Raw genomic sequence first — 16,658 nt, forward strand, 5'->3', positions numbered from 1 at the left:
GAAATGCTATTTGGTAACCTAAAAGCTATTACCAATTGCTATAACTGAATGTATTAATTTTTTATAGAATAGCAAGTTTTTAGTGCGTACTGCAATCTCTGAACTCCTGCAGAAAGAAAATTGTGGCTTGATTTGATTTTAGCGCCACAGGAAAAACACGTGGTTACAAGCACACTAAGTTAATAATATAAACCCAACACCAGCTTCATGTTTGACTTTACTAAGGCAATGCCACGTCGACAAAATTGTACACATTATCATTTAACGGACAGTTAGGCAGCCCTGTGCGACGTTTCATCAAGTAAATGGCCCTCCCTGTTCAAACCTACATTTTAAGGTTAGGCGCAGCTGGAACTGTGTGCATAACAAAACAAATGTTTATTTCTAATTATTAGTTTTATTTTTTTTTTCTTAAATATAAATAGAAATACATACATATATGTATTTTTATTTATACATATAGTATATAAATAAACATATATCAATCACATGTATTAGGGAACCGTACTGTACCTGCAAATGGACAGAAAAAATTAATTCAGTTTAAGTTTACATCATTTAAATTAAAAATAAAACGTGTTGGTATTTTTTAGTTCAGTAGGACCTATTTTTGAGGATTGTGTTGTTGCGGTATTTGTGAATCATAACACATCAGATTTCCTTTTTCATCATTTTAGTTTGTTTTTTATATCTGATAATTAGCTTTATTGAAAATTACCCACCTTATAATTAAAATATGTGAAAGAGATCCATAACCCTGCAAATTAAGCAAAATAAGTCAAATAAATTTATTGTTATACAAAGATAAAATACATTATTGTAAGAATTTTAGTTCAGTAGGACCTATTTTTGAGGATTGGGTTGTTGCGGTATTTGTGAATCATAACACATTCAGATTTCCTTTGTCATCAAAACAAAAATATATTGAACTCCAAATGAAATATAATGGATGCTTACCTTTAAAAGACGAATAAATTCGAGGTTTATATCCATAGGAATACTGAAATAAAATTTTGAAATTCTTTAATTAAACTTTACAAATAAATTTGTACTTATTTTTAAAATAGGTTTCAGTAAGACCAATCCTCGCATTCAACATGAGAAGTTTCTCTTTATGTTCAGATAGGGGCGAAAGCTTAAAGCTCATCATAATAGTAGGAGATTCAAATGATGCTTATTGAATGGATACTAACCTGTATTAAGCTATTGAAGCGATACCAGCGATCGTTGAGTGGGCACAAAATAGTCATGGAACAACTATAAAATGAAGGCAAAATTTGAATTATAAATGTTTTCAATATAAAATTTAAGCATTATTTTAAGATTTTTTCAGTAAGACCAATCACGCACTCAACATGAGAAGTTTCTCTTAATTTTCAGATAGGGGCGAAAGCTTAAAGCTCATCATAATAGTAGGAGATTCAAATGATGTTTATTGAATGGATACTAACCTGTATTAAGCCGTTGAAGCGATACCAGCGATCGTTGAGTGGGCACAGTCAGTGGGCACCAGTCATGGAACAACTATAAAATGAAGGCAAATTTGAATTATAAATGTTTTCAATATAAAATGTAAGCATTATTTTAAGATTTTTTTCAGTAAGACCAATCACGCACTCAACATGAGAAGTTTCTCTTAATTTTCAGATAGGGGCGAAAGCTTAAAGCTCATCATAATAATAGGAGATTCAAATGATGTTTAAATAAACAAATACTACTAACCTTTATTAAGCTATACAACCGACCCAATAGTGAGTTTACAAGAGTCATAGACCTATAAGAAAAAGAAAAAAATATTATTAAAAATGTATTCCATAACTTTCCAGAATTGCTTTAAAATTTATTTTCAGTAAGACCAATCACGCATTCAACATGAGAAGTTTCTCTTAATTTTCAGATAGGGGCGAAAGCTTAAAGCTCATCAATATTTCAGCTTATTTAATTGATTTTAAAAGATATAGCAATATTTACCTTTTTATTTGGCAGACTTCCTCGTACGTATTAAAGCTTACGATCTGAAAAACAACATAAATATTACTAAATTACTTAAAAAACTAAAAAAAAATATGATTAAGATAAGTTGATAAAAGCAATTAAATGTTTACTTTGTTATCAATTCATTAAGATCCATCTCGTATTGAACATGCTCATGAGATGATAGCAAAACATTTAGAAATAGAACATAACAATTAAAAACTCACCTATATATCGTCTTTGATACTCTCGCTAAATAAGTCTAAAAAGTTAACAAATTGTAATTAAATAGTCGAAGATTTACAATAAAAGTATACAATTTATTGCATTGCGAATGTCACTTATAAATGCATTGAAATTTGCATTTGTACAGCTCATACAAACAAAGGGCCGTCTAAAATTTTAAACTTAACAGCTAAGAAAATGCTCTGAAAATAGTAGAGGACTAATGCCTAAACCTAGTTTAATAGGAATTATTCTATTCCTATTCCTGAGCCTCTTCTCTATCTCTATCTTTATCCTTCTTCTTCTTTTTCTTCTTCTCTTTCTCAACAGGTACTTCAGCTACTGATTCCTCTGCAGCTGGCGCCTCCTCTTCGCCCTTATGTTTCTTTTTCTTCTTCTTCTTTTCTGTCGTGGCAGGCGTGCCATCAACTGCGGATTCATCTACACTGGATACGCTGTGTTTCCGCTGCTTACAGAAAGTGTTGTTAGAACCAAATGTTATTCGTATAATTAATATATTTCTTCAAACCTTGCTGATCTCGGTGGAACCATTTGAGGGCGTTGCAGCTTGCGGAGCAACAGCTGCGGCTGGCTTCTTGGCATTGTAGTCCACAAAACCTGTTAGCCACTCCTTTGGAGTGTTCTCATTGGGCCTGCCAAACTTGTCCAATTTGCCGGCAGCAATAAGCGCTTTCTTGGCTGAAGCCTTAGGTCCCAATCCCCATTTGCGTGGATATGTGTCCCGTTCCATGATCACACGTTTGATCTTTGCGACGACGCCATGATCGCATGAAGACATAGTTGCTGTGGTCATCAATGCGATGGCCAAGCAAATTGCCTCGCCCTTTGTGGTGCAGATGACAATCTCCTGCTCGATTTCGATACCATCCTCATAGCGCAAAACGCCAGGTAACATAATTTTGGCACCATAGCAAACAGCATTGACCTAAAGTAAATTGATAGATATTATTTTTTAAGCAAATAGTTCTAAATCCATATATATATATATATAAGTATTTATTTGGAAATAGATTTGTGGTCTGAAAATAACTTTGTCAGAAACGCACGGTAGGCGCAACACCAACATACACACATCAGCAACATTACTGTTCCCAGTCATAGTCACAGACGCCGCTGGTTAAAATACGAACGTCTGCCGGCTTAATATCATGGGGTACACTTTAAAAATATCAATAATATAGTAAACATACCGAACTGTCCTTCATGATGATGCGTTTGTGGTTAATGAGAAGACCCTCCAATGGCTTTATCACGCGACGCAGCATAGACTCATCCTTGTGATTCTCGTACAACCACATGGCATCGAGTACATCATGCATAGTAACCATGCCGTCACGCTCGGACTGTATGCCAGAGCGAACGCGACGCAGCTCCAACATTTGGCCACCAACGCCAAGAACTAGACCAAGATGGACGCACATGGTACGTATATAGGAACCGGCCTCACAGCTAACCCAAAAAACACCTAAGCACGTGAATGTCGAGACAAAAGCAAAAGAATGTGTTACCAATAAAACTGTGCATTTGCTAGAGCAAATACTATAATTATGATGTATTTCCAGTAGATTTTGTAAGCCATGTACGTCTCTGCCATAAGCCAGACAGCAACGCACTAACTATATCTGGATTGGAGTGTGGTGTATTTAATAACTTACCCATATTACGTGATTCGTCGTAGTCCAGTAATTTACTGTCGTAGACGGTGCGCACACGTAGCTGACGCTTTACAGCAGAGATGAGGGGCGGGCGCTGGAAAAGAGCACCACGCAGTTTCTCCAAGCCCTGACGAACTTTGGCAACCGATTCAACGGGTCCATGTAGTTTAAAAATAGCAACATACTCTTTGCCGGCACTTTGTTGAGACTTGACAAGACGTGTGGCGCGGTCAATGCAGACTATCAAGCAGCCTGTGTTAGAAAATATGCGTAGGTACGTGCGTTAGTTACGATTTTTAGGTTAGATTCAAAAAATACCGCACGTTAGATATGAGCGGAATATCGAATATCAAATAATCGTCATAATTTAAATAACAATTGCCACCATTTACCTGTAACCTTCGGATCCAATGTACCAGAATGCCCGGTTTTTTCCACTTTCAATATTTTTTTGATCCATGCGACCACCTCGTGTGAACTTGGATTTGACGGCTTGTCGAGATTAATAAAGCCAGTTTTGATGTACTCTTTAATATCACGATTGAGCGGCGAGGAGCCATGTGCTAGCGGCGTGTAGTGATTAGAGCGTATGTTTAGCTTATCAAAGTGTTTAAGCAGCAGAGGCCACTGGGATGTGTCAAGCTCAGCAATTTTCGAGGATGGTTTTATTTGGAATTGGTTTTGCTTCTGCAGAGTCCCAATATCTTCGCCATCGAGTGGCTCTTCCTTGATTTTCTTCTTTTTCTTACGAGAATCTGCAACGATGTATTACCCAATGACATAAGATAACTTTGTTTATATTGTTTTGATGGTTACTTACCAACGTCAGTCATTTTAATCAATTTTATTTCAGACACAATGCGCGCGGTGTTAGAGTACGTCCACACGTGGTGCCAGGTTAAGGAAAATGGCCGAGTGACACACGTGTTGCAAGGCAGTAGTTCAGTGTTGAACTAGTTCGGAATATTCGATTAGACTATCGATACATTACATTAAGTAATGAACACCTATCGCAACTGGTGGAGTAAAAGTAAATATATTAAAAGTACTTTACACCATAACGGATTAAGCTTATTCATCATAAATATTGTTCAGATTAATATCAAAGTGAAAAAACGTGTCATTTATATTCTGCTTCCACAACAAAATAATTTAATAGGTTAGACGCTTAAGATCAGAAGCACATCATAATTCAAGACATGATAAGACTTCATAAATAAATTAAATTGTATATTATAACAATAAGTATTCGATCTAGATTTAAATATCATCTTATGATACTCGTCGATAGTTACTATCGAACTTGCAAGCCGCATTTACAATACTTTCCGATAAGTAGCAATACAGCTCTAGCTTTGTTTTTGTCAACAAATGGAGCAGGTTGAGGGAAGTGGAATTGCTGGAGCATTAGTTAGTAAAAACGAAGCTCAACTAAAAGCTACAAAGAACACGGCCATTAAGTGCTTAAAATGCAACAAAGTGTATATATTCCCCGATGACAGAGACGATTGTTTGGCACATTTGTACCTCGAGCATCGTCTGGTCATAGCAGATGTTGAGGACATAGCACTCCTTGAGGATTATTTGCAATACTGGGAAAAGGAGTTCCAAAGTAAGTTTGTTTACATATATCAAGTGGAGTAAATATATATAAAGTACCTATCTATTGTCTAGCACATGAGTTCGAGCAGTATTGTACAACAATGTTTCTGGATCAGCTGCCAGATGGAAGTTACGCCAAAAACGAGAAATATTATCTGCTATGCGATATATTACCGCAGGACTTTGAACTGCGAAAGCGGTTGCAGAACCAGCGCTTGAGCGCTGCATTGGAACGACATCAGTTTGAGCTAACGGATCGTACCTTTAGTAAAGAGTGCCTTTTCTGTCGTACCGTCATTAAAGGATTACGCGCCGACTACTTGGAACATCTGTTCGAAAAGCATTTTCTGCTTGTGGGCAAGCCGGAGAACTTAGTCTATGTGGATGAGTTGCTCGATCAGTTGGAGAATAACCTAAACAAACTGTTATGCCTGTACTGCGAAAAGATTTTCAAGGTATATTTATCAAAAATGTAGTATATTATTTTATCTAAAGCTATTTGTGGTTATCACTAGGATCGGCCAACGCTGAAGGAGCATATGCGCAAGAAGGGCCACAAACGTATAAATCCCAACCGTCGTGAATACGACAAATTCTTTCTAATCAACTACAATCGTACTACTCCAAGATCTTTGCCGCGTAAGCAGACGCGCGAGACGCAAAAGTCCGGCGTATCCGATGACAGTGCCAGCGTCGACTTTGACAAGCATTTTGCACGCAGGGACTCGGATGCAGATTGCGATTCAGATTGGTCCGATTGGGCAGCTGATGGAGAGCCTCATGTCATTAAGTGTCTCTACTGTGCCCACCAGGAGAATCAGTATTGTGATCTGAAGCGACACATGATCGAGGCACATCGATTGGACTTTGAGGCCGTCACCAGCTCTTTAAATTTCTACCAGAAAATCAAGGTTGTGAATTTTGTGCGGCGGCAGCTTTGCTTGTTGCGCTGCGTTTGTTGTGATTTGCAATTTGATGAGTTTGAACTGCTGGCTGAACACATGGTTAACGAATCGCACTGTGGCATCGGGGATCGTTCAAAATGGGATAAACCAGAATTCTTTTTTCCTTACATTGATAACGATGGACTTTTGTGCGTGCTGGACGACAGCACGGGGGACGATTTGGATGCAGATGTGGTTCGCATCATTTCTGAAGATAGTGTGGCGCAGATAAACAAGGATGCGGAGAGCTTATCGTTAGAGAATTTTAAATTATGAATCTTACTGCAAATAAAACAAAACACTTAAAAATTTCAATAGTCGTCAACACATTTAGGATAACTGAAATATAGATAAACACATGTTATGTACAAACTATAACAATTGTATTGTGCGTTATTGAAGATACTAATTTATCTTATGAATATAATCTTATGGAATAATTTTTCATATGAAAGATTCATCGTATAACAAAGTATAGTGACTTAGTGTACGAAAATGTACCCTAAGCGATTTCAAATATAGTATCGATATTGCTCTGTGGCTGGCGATAATTGAAGCAGTTCAGTGCTGTAAAGCGCTACACTAAAAGTGCAACGCGTTTTTGGTATTTTTGTGTGTTTTTGTTTTGCTAACTGCACTGACATCATTCCGCTTTCTTTAAGAAATTTGCTAATTAGAATGGAAGCACTAGATATATTGGAGAAAAGAATCGATGCACTTAACCGAGTGCTAGGTCCTCTACCTGAAGCCCATGTTGGAGATGCCGATGGCGCAAACACAACGAAGACTGCCAACATAGTGGACACTCTCTGTTCTGCCAACGCCTTGTTGAGCGAAGCCACAACGGGACGAGCACAAGTGCAGCAGTGCGTTGGCCGCGCAGCGGAACTTGAGAAGTATCTGGATCCCAATTACTTGGAAGATCAGCAGCAGGTTCGCGCCAAAGAGGTCTACATAAATGCAGTTGCACCTGAGCTATACGCACAGAGCGAACAGCTTGGGCGGATCAAACAGCTGGAACCTGCGCTCGGTGCCGAATACTTTCGGAGCATACCCAGTGAGTGTCTGGACAAGCTAAAGCAAATTACTGATAACAACGGAGAATATGCACAACAAAGCGAATTGATTGAAGAGAGTCTAATATTGGCCATGAAACGCTATGGCGAAATACAAGCGGGCTTGCTCACCTCGCTGGATGCCATGAACGAACGCCTCGACCAGGTCGAGCAGCGAATGGAGCAGCAAAAACGATCCGAGCTTACAAAGGATGTGCCGCCTAAGGACTGAAGTGCTTAATCGTCTCCCAAAAGTATTTACCCTTAGACATTGTTCCACTCTTCGCCTGTAAGATTTTTATTTAATACGCTAGCACAATACACTTATCCATCAACTAAAACTGACGCTTATCTATAACTTAAATATGTATATGGTTCTCATACTGCGAGACAATTAGCTTTGTAGAATGGCAGGCAATAAGTCCTGGAATATTATTGTACCCTTGCTGAGCGTAACGGACATAAAAGTCTTCAGAATCCGAAGTCCGAAATCTGACTGGAAAATGGCATTCTGCATAGAACTTAACGTTTTGTGCCTCTGAAATACTTTACGCATATGTCTGCAAGGGTGCCCTTTAAAGATAATCTTTCGCTCTTGTTAGTCTTATGAAGTTCTTAAAGCTGGAAGCTGTTGCTGCCGTTGCTTTAAAAGCGCAGCTCGTTGCGTTGGATTTGCTCGAAAATGGACTGCGTTAGTGGAGCATAGCTGCCATCGGGCTGTGCGTAGTAGAGCTCGTCTTCGATTATGGCTGGATTATAGCCTTGCTGCTGCAGCTCCACTTTGCGCAGCTTGAACGTGCCTGTTAGATCGACGCGCCGCAAGAAGCGCAGAAATTGTGGGCGCGCATAGCTGGGCATGTCGCTGGCGAGGATTGTGCCCAGCCTGGAAACATCCACCTCCCGGATGGGATCATAGATGGCTGCCATGCCGGCGCGTCCCTCTGTCTGGGGTATGCACACTCCGTAGACAATGGTGTCCTTGTAGTTAACCAGATTGCTGAGCTGTGCCTCCACCTCGCTGGTGGAGACATTCTCACCCTTCCAGCGAAACGTGTCACCCGTGCGATCCTTGAAGTACAAATAGCCACGTTCATCGGCCACCAGCAGATCGCCAGATATGAACGCCTTGTCGCCTTTGCAGAATACATCATAGACGACCTTCTTGGAGGAGGCCTTGGTATCCACATAGCCCAGAAACTCGCGGGTGGGATTGCCCTTAACAATTTTGCCTATGAAGACGCCCGGCTCGTGCGGAGCACATAGCTGACAGAGACCCTTCTCGTTGCGGATGGGCTCGCCAGTGTGCGGATCAGCGCGGATTATGGAGATGGGGTAGATCTGTGGCAATATGCGAGAAATGAAGCCAATGGCACCCATTGTGCTGTCGTTGTTCATGATGTTCGCATTGCCCTCGGTGGCGCCATAGAACTCGCCCACTTTGGCTATGTTGAAGCGGTCGACAAACTGCTTCCATATCTGTGGACGCAGTCCGTTGCCAAAGACCATGCGCACCTGATGCTGACGATCATGTGGAGCCTCCGGCGTAGCTAGCACATAGCGGGCCATCTCGCCAATATACTGGCCAACCTGGGGAGAATGTGTGAGATGAAAACTAGCCTAAGGAGCTGCCAGAGCTTTCCACCTACCGTGCACTTGAAGCGGGCGCAGTCGGCAAAGTAGCCCGAGGCACTGAATTTCTTGCGTATGACCACGGTGGACCCAAAGAGCAGCGCTTGACCCATGCTCATAATGCCACCAGCTGTGTGGTAAAGCGGCAGCGGGGTATAGAACACATCCGTGTCCCGGAAGCCCAAGGTGTAGTGTATGCCAGCGGCTATAAAGAAATAACTGTTCACACAGGATATATGTTAATAGCTACATTATCAGCAGAGATCTTCCAGCCCAGGGGCTTTGGGAAAGATCCAAGATCAATCCAGAGCCGAACTTACCGCGAATGCGTAATGACAGCTGCCTTTGGTAGTCCGGTAGTACCCGATGTGTAGATATACACCAGCTTATCCTGATGATCGGTTCGACTTGCACCGGCGGCTACCTTATCCTTTGGCACCGTCTCCAACAGGGCGTTCAGCTGCTGCGCCAAGCCCTGGGTAAGACCTTCCGCGCCTTCAGACACATTGGGCTCATCGTTGAACTGATAGAGCGCCACGTGGGCGGGTAGATCCTTGGCAATATCCATGACCGCCAATCGGTAGCTAATGCCATAGATGAGCGCCGTGCAGTTGCCTACTTTGATGCTGTGCTGCAGCGAAGCGCCGCGCAGATTCGTATTAATTAGGGGCGTGATAACGCCAATCTTGGAGAGGCCCAGCCAAGTGGCCACGAATTCGGGGCGATTCTCCAGCAGCAGGCCGACTACATCGCCCTTCTTATAGCCATGACTGTGGAATACATTGGCCACGCGATTCGCCTGCTCGTTTAGCTGTCGGAATGTCCACTTCTGCGACTCGCTGACAATGGCCAGCTTGTCCGGCTGCTTAGCCACATTCGCCTCGAAGACGTCGCCCACATTGAGGTTCTTCCGCTCCAGCCGCTTGATAAACAGCAAAACGCGTATATACGCAATGAGAGCGCTGCAACAAAACATATGAGAATTCGAATGGAGCAAGTGCATCCAATTTGCCTCACATGGTATCGCGTGGTCCAGTCACTGCCGCTATGTAAAACCAGCGCCAGCCTGGCTTCACCAACAGCACCACAACCAAGCTGCTATAGAGGGCAGCCAGTCCGTACCAGGTCCCCTCGTAATACCAAACCACAGCCGTAATCGCGGATAGAAGTGGAACCAAGAGACCCAGCAAAAGCCAGGCGCGACGGCTGCTTTTCTCATTGACATTAGCTTTCTCGTTCCCCATGCTGATCTGCACTTCCTTAGGTGCTGTCTGAAATGAATATAAATCGATAAACGACATTATTTATCTTCCTGTGGACTCTTTGATCTCAGCAATTCTAGAAGCTTGAGCTGCGGAATTTTCCATGTAGACTCGCTCTGATATACTATTTACTATATACCATATACTATATACTATATACTATATATATATATATATATATATATATAGTATATACTATATACTATACATTATATACTATATACTCTATATAATACTGTACTAATTACTAATCCTTATACTAAAGTGCACTTTCCAGGTTCTCTATAATCTAATAAAAACAAGTTTTTATTGCGTATTTTGACTCAAATGTCAACTGTAGGTTTGCAGGTTCTAACGAACGGAAGGTTTTCAACGTCAAGTCTAATTATAGTGTTTTAAAATGTATATATTTATAAATGTCTGCTTTACTGTCTAGTCAAACATGAAACTGGTTCTTTTCAGTCATTTCGATCATTTTATTCTCGAGGTACAATTCCTTCAGATCTTAAGGATTGGGTTTTTTAGTGTTACGCAGTTCAAATAAAATAAATTATTGCTATCCAAAGTTATATGAACGTTATCAAGATATCGAAGGCCGAAACTCAACCCGATTCCCATATTATTTACATACCAGATATTTTTCTCTTGCTCGATTAACAGCTAACATCGGTTATTTTAAAATTTAATCAAATTTGTTTTTTTGTTGAATCTGGATATCGATTTTGTGAAGCTCCGAACGTTATAGACTTGTTTTGCATAGGATAATTAAAGCTTGATGTACATTTTTAATAAACAACAGTTGTCGCCTGATCCCATTAAAATCTGTGATCTCTAGACCGTTTAAGGTCAAGAGCGACGAGCTCTCATATTCATCCGATTGAGATCAGAGTTTTTGCAAAGCTTTTTATTGCTCAACTTGAGCCAGCAAAAGTATATGATTATTTTGAGGTGAGGCCAAAAGATATATTTATAAAACATCGTCGAACTGCGATTGCTTGTCTTAAGTTTTCTTATCAAATGTGGCTATTCACGAATCGCTTAAACTATATTTATATAGCAGATAGAAGATAGGAAATAGAAGGTAGAACATTGAAGAGAAAATATAGAAGATATATGACAACAACTAAGAGACTGAAAAAAGAATATATAAATAAATTTAAAAATAAAAAGTTAAATATATTTATTTTATTTTACATTTTATATAAATATTTTCTATCATTTAGCTTATATATAAATCTATAAATCGTAATATATTATATATTATATATATATTTCAAAATTACCTATATATCTTCGATCTCTTGGCTTTTATCATCTATCTTCTATATAAATCTATAAATCGTAATATATAATTATTTCAAAAACTATCTCGTATATAAATGTATAAATCGTAATATATAATTATTTCAAAATTTTCTATATACCTTCGATCTCTTGGCTTCTGTCATTTATCTCCTATATAAATGTATAAATCGTAATATATAATTATTTCAAAATTTTCTATATATCTTCTATCTCTTGGCTTCTGTCATTTATCTCCTATATAAATGTATAAATCGTAATATATAATTATTTCAAAATTTTCTATATATCTTCCATCTCTTGGCTTTTATCATCTATCTTCTATATAAATTTATAAATCGTAATATATATTTATTTTAAAATGTTCTACCCGCATAACTGCATTATGATATCTACAGCAGTTTTAGGCTTCGTTGACCTATCCCAATTTTGATAATTATAAACTCTAAATGCGATTCTCTTTTATTTAAGCACTCTTTGTGAACCGTCTTTAAATAGCAATTTTATTACTCGTTAGCTTCGTGGCAGTCGTCCAGTCGAGCCTGCGTCTCAGCTAATTGCCACTTGTTTAATTTGCACATCGAATCATTTGCGCGTTTACAGTATTGTTTAAGTAGTTGGCGCGATGTTTGCACAAACTGTTAGTTATAGCAAATATAAATATTTTGGTGTTGGTGTCATGCGCAGCGGCGCTAATTGTCAAATCGGTGACCGATGCGGCTCGAGATGTCTTTGAAATGAGCCATCGCCTTTCGCTGGGCATCGGCTGCCAGCTTATTGGATAATCGGATCAGCAGGCAAATGGTCAAGGCCGCAGTCAGACCCACCAAATAGAAGAGTATCTGAACTTGGGAGCAGTGCCGTCAGTTGATTACAGGTGAATAGCTATATTGCTTTACCTTGTGCCAGATATTGAGTTTTACGGCAGTGGTCGGGAGAGCCCCCTCCTCCTCTGATCGCACACTATCGGTGCTTTTCATCATGGTCTTCAAATATTTGCACGACTTTACGACTTTCTCAGATTCTTTAGATATAGCATTTGCCTTAGACACTATGTTTTCATGTTCAAATATTTGACGTTGAGGTCGAATGTGGTATGAGATCAGATAACCCCTACAAACCCCACAAACAAATCATAAACTTATTGAGCAATTTCTAATTAAATTTTCCATCTTGTCTTATTATCACGGTTCCGGAAAGTTCTAAAAGTTGTTTTCTGTTTTTTTTTACACCTATCTTTCCTTCTCTATGTTTTTCCTTACTAAATACATCCATTGCCATTCAGTAAACTCCATAAATTTCGAGCTATGCGGACATAGCATTGATGAAATTTTAAAACCTGAGTGTTAATTGTTTGTTCTTTATTAGCTCATCTAATATTTCGGCATGCAATGTGCGTAAAGCTATTTACTTCCTCATAAATGACAGTCCAAGCTACTTAGTATTTCTTTTTGCCATGATAATCTTTAGCACATTTAACAAATACTGCGTAGATCTCAAGCTGTGGCACACGAGGAAACTTGAAGCGGAGTCAGCGTGAGATATGCATTATAAAAACAAGAAGAATCGATTCTGTCAACCAGTTTGGTGTTGACCTACGCCATGGACTTGACTTTCAGACCCAGTCAACCATTGAATATTAAGATGCGACTGAACAGCCGAGTGAACTACATGAGACTTGTTCTTGAAACATGGCATGGGCACATTGATCGATCCATGTATGAATTGTATGCGGCGACTGTCTATATAATTCTGTAGCATTAAAAGCATAAAAAGGCAGGGCAAGCACCACTGAAATCACAACAATTAACGGGTTTAACACTTGAGTGGGTTACACCTTGCGATACCCTGTAAATAGCTGTCACAAATGTCATATATATATATATATATATATATATATATATATATATATATATATATTAATTTATATATATATTTATATAAATATATATATATCAGGTATTTAGAACTCAACAAAGAGAATATGATTCTCGTGTCTTAGCTTAGTCTCTTAGATATAGTTTAATAATAAGTTATATAATTGCTACAACTATTTTACAATAGAAACTTTAGTCAGCAAGTCAGTTGCTCCGTCTCGGTCACCCAATTTTCTGCTCACAGGGTGTAAAAAGCATCGGAAAGAAAACTGGTTTCGTACGATTTTTTTCACATTTATTTTGTGGCACAAAGCAAGTTGGTTTCGGTGGCTTCGGATTGAGCACAAAAGCCCCAAAAATGTTAATAATATATCAACTATAGTTTACCTGCATGGAGTTCAAGGCTGTCGTACCTTGGCCAGGGGCAACAGCATCATTCATTTCGCTCTCCGATGTGGGACAGACAATGACGATAAGTCGATAACAGTGTTGATTAACGTCGGCTGCTCGGATGCTCGGCTGCTGCGGGTAATGAGGTAGCTTTTGGTTGTTACTATTGTTAGTGCTAAGTGGTAGTTACTTTTCTTTTTGTTTTTATCTTGCTTTGGCTTAGTTGTTACTTTCGAAATGAAATTGCAGATAATCAGACGTGAGTGAGATGTGAAGTCCAATTGTAGGCGAACTGACACAATGGAAACCTGCCTTTTTTGTGGTTCAGTTATGGTTCGTGGTGTTACCTGGAACTGGAGGCTGCAATTGGGGCCGTTTTATTTCTGTGCTGCTCAAGGTGGGTCTTATTTATTTATTTTGGGTTTGGCTATTGTCAGTTTCTGTTGCCATGAGCTCCATGCGTGGCTTTAATTGTTGAAAAAGTCTTTTAACTCTGCTTAAGCGGATGCAATTTTGACGCCTAATTAATGGTTACGGCAAAGCGTAACTCAACTTATATGCGAACTAAAGCGTTTTAAATGTACTTTTAATTGCTTTTTTATGTTTTTCGCCTAGAAAAGACCTTTTGGTCCAGGCGGAAGAAGAGGTACTGAGGTGACAATCATGGCTATGGCATGGCATGGCATGGCATGGTATGGTATATCAGAGCTCCTTTAACGTAAAGCTTTTTCAATTGTTATTGATATATTTCATTAATGATTTGAAACGTCTTTTAGACAAAAGATTTTTCGTTCAATTTCTGTAAAAACTATATAACTTTGCAGTTTGAGAAACGTTTTACTGGATTTATCTGTAAAAACCTCTACAAGTTACAAGATTTCTATCAACTCAATGCCATATATTAGTTAAGAACTATTGCTGGAAGACACTTCGACAAAGGTTGCCAAAACAGATGATGACACACGAATAACTCATTAGATAATTTATCTTTATATAATTTATGGATTTATGGATATATATCAATACAAAAAAACTGCTTTGAAGCGCAGTAATAACTCTATCATAAACTAGAAACAAATAGATGCTGCCGTAGCTAATTGGTTTTTGTTATTGTTTCCCTGTTGCAGTTGCAAAGAGGCCAAAATGTCAGCCAGCAGCAACAAGTGCCGCACAATGCGGATGATAATGTTGATGGAGCATCTTCACTTTCACTGTGTGTTTCATTTTCTCTCGTTTCACTCTTCACTCTTTGTTTCTTTTAGCACTTTATCTGTTAGTTAAACACTGCCCAACACTGGCTCAAGAGGACCCAAGTCAGTTTATTGCGCAACCTAAGAGTTGACATTGCGACGTTGCTACTTTTAAGTATGATCTTAAGCTAATGCTTTGCGCCACGCACTTGTTTACTTTTGTTGCATATGCAATTTCCGTTAGGTTTCAGTTGATTTGCCGCCAAAGTTTATTGTTTCATCTTTTGTACTCGTTTTGCCGAACGTGTCTTTAGGCCATCAGCTCAGCTCCTCAACTGCGCCCAAGCTGAGCCCAGCTCAAGCTGCTGCCATGAGCAGGCAGCAGTCACAGTCGACGTTGACGTCGACGTCCGAGTCGAATACAGTTAAAACAATACTAACTCAGCTGCGCAGCTGCACCTGTCGGTGTGTGAGTGAGCGTTTGCTTTGTTATAATAATAATATCTCAGATACAATTTGATTGCTGTCTTTGATTGAAGTTTTTGCTCTTTGCATATATTTTTTTATATGGTTGCACGCACGTGCAAATTGCTAGCGGCGAATATACCCTGAACTCAGTTGGATATGTCGGCTATACGGTTTACTTTGTCACAGCTTATTGGCTGAGAATGTAACAATTAAATTAATTTAATTAAATTTTTGGACTAACATATTTCTTAAATTATTATTATATTATTATGAGAAAAATTCATAAATGTTGTTTCATTAATTTATAATTTTTTTGCATTCATAATAAAAATAAAAATAAAAATATCTTAAAAATTTGCATTCGTATCCTCATGCTCTTTAATTAGGTTCAAGGAACACGTGGAATTGAAACGTAGAAATGTATTTGGTTGCTTGATCAGCATATGCGAAATCGAAAAGAGTTACCATAATTGTTATTTGTAATAGAAGTTGTCCAGCTATTATTTATTCCATTAGACAATAAACCACAATAAATTCTGTGTTTTAAGTATATTTCTTAGAGTATACCAGTCTCCAGTCTCCTCTACATTTACATTCTAACAGATCGTTGTTTTCTATGTTTGTCTCTCGGAGGGCGATTGCCGTTAACATTTCAACAAGCGGCGTAAAAGGCACATCGCCAATGTCGCTATTAAAGAAGCAGACGACGAGAAATACAGGGAGAGAAAGAGAGAGTGATATTGAGAAAAAGAGAGCCTAAGGGAATTGCTATTAGAAATTCTGCACGCAGCATGTGATGGGTGGAAGGGAGGGCGGGGCGAGGGAGAGGGAGAGGGAGGCAAGACAATTGCATTTAATTCGAAACACGTGTTTTGCTCGGCACTCTTTATCATTATTTGTTGTCTTTTCGATTCTGCCTTATGCGTTGCCTTCTCGCGGTACATCGTAGTCGGGGGAGAGAGGGAGACAGAGCACCCTCCTGCTCCGGTCATGCGTGCAGACAAGTGCAGCAGCGTTCAGCAAAGCTTGGAGTTTACATTCACACAAGATTATGAATACATATA

General features: G+C 39.1%; 5 protein-coding genes and 5 non-coding genes across 15 annotated transcripts; 2 read left to right on the forward strand and 8 right to left on the reverse strand.

Annotated features, from left to right (window-relative positions):
• Positions 1 to 1,061: 1,061 nt before the first annotated feature.
• On the reverse strand, positions 1,062 to 1,157 carry LOC111599744. Its single transcript, XR_002751451.1, has one exon. It is a non-coding gene; the product is annotated as a small nucleolar RNA Me28S-Gm1083 (small nucleolar RNA).
• A 163-nt stretch (positions 1,158 to 1,320) lies between these two features.
• On the reverse strand, positions 1,321 to 1,414 carry LOC111599748. The gene has a single exon (XR_002751455.1). It is a non-coding gene; the product is annotated as a small nucleolar RNA Me28S-Gm1083 (small nucleolar RNA).
• A 173-nt stretch (positions 1,415 to 1,587) lies between these two features.
• Positions 1,588 to 1,682, reverse strand: LOC111599746. The gene has a single exon (XR_002751453.1). It is a non-coding gene; the product is annotated as a small nucleolar RNA Me28S-Gm1083 (small nucleolar RNA).
• A 155-nt stretch (positions 1,683 to 1,837) lies between these two features.
• LOC111599745 lies at positions 1,838 to 1,927 on the reverse strand. The gene has a single exon (XR_002751452.1). It is a non-coding gene; the product is annotated as a small nucleolar RNA Me28S-Gm1083 (small nucleolar RNA).
• A 381-nt stretch (positions 1,928 to 2,308) lies between these two features.
• On the reverse strand, positions 2,309 to 4,795 carry LOC111599684 (H/ACA ribonucleoprotein complex subunit 4). The gene is made up of 6 exons (XM_023315389.2): positions 4,696 to 4,795; positions 4,268 to 4,630; positions 3,876 to 4,127; positions 3,411 to 3,685; positions 2,729 to 3,145; positions 2,309 to 2,665 (listed from the first exon to the last, which is right to left on the reverse strand). The coding sequence occupies exons 1-6, from the start codon at positions 4,706 to 4,708 to the stop codon at positions 2,459 to 2,461; spliced, it is 1,527 nt and encodes a 508-aa protein (XP_023171157.1). The 5' UTR covers positions 4,709 to 4,795; the 3' UTR covers positions 2,309 to 2,458.
• Positions 3,234 to 3,375, reverse strand: LOC111599743. Its single transcript, XR_002751449.1, has one exon. It is a non-coding gene; the product is annotated as a small nucleolar RNA snoR639/H1 (small nucleolar RNA).
• A 324-nt stretch (positions 4,796 to 5,119) lies between the features above and the next one.
• On the forward strand, positions 5,120 to 6,847 carry LOC111599663 (zinc finger protein 277). Its single transcript, XM_023315366.2, has 3 exons — positions 5,120 to 5,487; positions 5,550 to 5,932; positions 5,993 to 6,847. The coding sequence occupies exons 1-3, from the start codon at positions 5,247 to 5,249 to the stop codon at positions 6,695 to 6,697; spliced, it is 1,329 nt and encodes a 442-aa protein (XP_023171134.2). The 5' UTR covers positions 5,120 to 5,246; the 3' UTR covers positions 6,698 to 6,847.
• A 79-nt stretch (positions 6,848 to 6,926) lies between these two features.
• Positions 6,927 to 7,726, forward strand: LOC111599664. Its single transcript, XM_023315367.2, has one exon. The coding sequence runs from the start codon at positions 7,100 to 7,102 to the stop codon at positions 7,706 to 7,708; it is 609 nt and encodes a 202-aa protein (XP_023171135.2). The 5' UTR covers positions 6,927 to 7,099; the 3' UTR covers positions 7,709 to 7,726.
• A 376-nt stretch (positions 7,727 to 8,102) lies between these two features.
• LOC111599661 (long-chain fatty acid transport protein 1) lies at positions 8,103 to 15,476 on the reverse strand. 6 transcript variants are annotated; one of them, XM_023315364.2, is made up of 6 exons: positions 15,336 to 15,476; positions 13,934 to 14,060; positions 10,123 to 10,376; positions 9,426 to 10,067; positions 9,123 to 9,324; positions 8,103 to 9,063 (listed from the first exon to the last, which is right to left on the reverse strand). In XM_023315364.2, the coding sequence occupies exons 2-6, from the start codon at positions 13,985 to 13,987 to the stop codon at positions 8,122 to 8,124; spliced, it is 2,094 nt and encodes a 697-aa protein (XP_023171132.2). In that variant the 5' UTR covers positions 13,988 to 14,060; positions 15,336 to 15,476; the 3' UTR covers positions 8,103 to 8,121. The 6 variants fall into 6 exon arrangements, with proteins under 6 accessions (XP_023171132.2, XP_023171131.2, XP_023171129.2 ...); XM_023315363.2 differs by having other exon boundaries at positions 13,934 to 14,065; XM_023315361.2 differs by having other exon boundaries at positions 13,934 to 14,068.
• Positions 12,014 to 12,776, reverse strand: LOC111599665. The gene is made up of 2 exons (XM_023315369.2): positions 12,569 to 12,776; positions 12,014 to 12,511 (listed from the first exon to the last, which is right to left on the reverse strand). Exons 1-2 carry the CDS (start codon positions 12,650 to 12,652, stop codon positions 12,362 to 12,364), a joined length of 234 nt encoding a protein of 77 aa, XP_023171137.2. The 5' UTR covers positions 12,653 to 12,776; the 3' UTR covers positions 12,014 to 12,361.
• Positions 15,477 to 16,658: the final 1,182 nt, after the last annotated feature.

The sequence above is a fragment of the Drosophila hydei genome, unplaced genomic scaffold (genome assembly GCF_003285905.1).
Source record: "Drosophila hydei strain 15085-1641.00,03,60 unplaced genomic scaffold, DhydRS2 tig00000060-arrow-pilon, whole genome shotgun sequence".
In the NCBI taxonomy this organism is placed as follows: domain Eukaryota; kingdom Metazoa; phylum Arthropoda; class Insecta; order Diptera; family Drosophilidae; genus Drosophila; species Drosophila hydei.

Coding starts and splice junctions, on each gene's coding strand:
- LOC111599684 (XM_023315389.2), bottom strand. Junction 4,128..4,267: donor ATTGGATCCGAAGGTTACAG/GTAAATGGTGGC, acceptor TTTCTAACACAG/GCTGCTTGATAGTCTGCATT. Junction 2,666..2,728: donor GTTCCACCGAGATCAGCAAG/GTTTGAAGAAAT, acceptor TTCTGTAAGCAG/CGGAAACACAGCGTATCCAG.
- LOC111599663 (XM_023315366.2), top strand. CDS start 5,247: ATGGAGCAGGTTGAGGGAAGTGGAATTGCTGGAGCATTAGTTAGTAAA. Junction 5,488..5,549: donor CTGGGAAAAGGAGTTCCAAA/GTAAGTTTGTTT, acceptor TCTATTGTCTAG/CACATGAGTTCGAGCAGTAT. Junction 5,933..5,992: donor ACTGCGAAAAGATTTTCAAG/GTATATTTATCA, acceptor GGTTATCACTAG/GATCGGCCAACGCTGAAGGA.
- LOC111599664 (XM_023315367.2), top strand. CDS start 7,100: ATGGAAGCACTAGATATATTGGAGAAAAGAATCGATGCACTTAACCGA.
- LOC111599665 (XM_023315369.2), bottom strand. CDS start 12,652: ATGATGAAAAGCACCGATAGTGTGCGATCAGAGGAGGAGGGGGCTCTC. Junction 12,512..12,568: donor AACTCAATATCTGGCACAAG/GTAAAGCAATAT, acceptor TCCCAAGTTCAG/ATACTCTTCTATTTGGTGGG.
- LOC111599661 (XM_023315364.2), bottom strand. CDS start 13,987: ATGAATGATGCTGTTGCCCCTGGCCAAGGTACGACAGCCTTGAACTCC. Junction 9,325..9,425: donor GCTGTCATTACGCATTCGCG/GTAAGTTCGGCT, acceptor CTGTGTGAACAG/TTATTTCTTTATAGCCGCTG. Junction 9,064..9,122: donor GCGCCCGCTTCAAGTGCACG/GTAGGTGGAAAG, acceptor CATTCTCCCCAG/GTTGGCCAGTATATTGGCGA.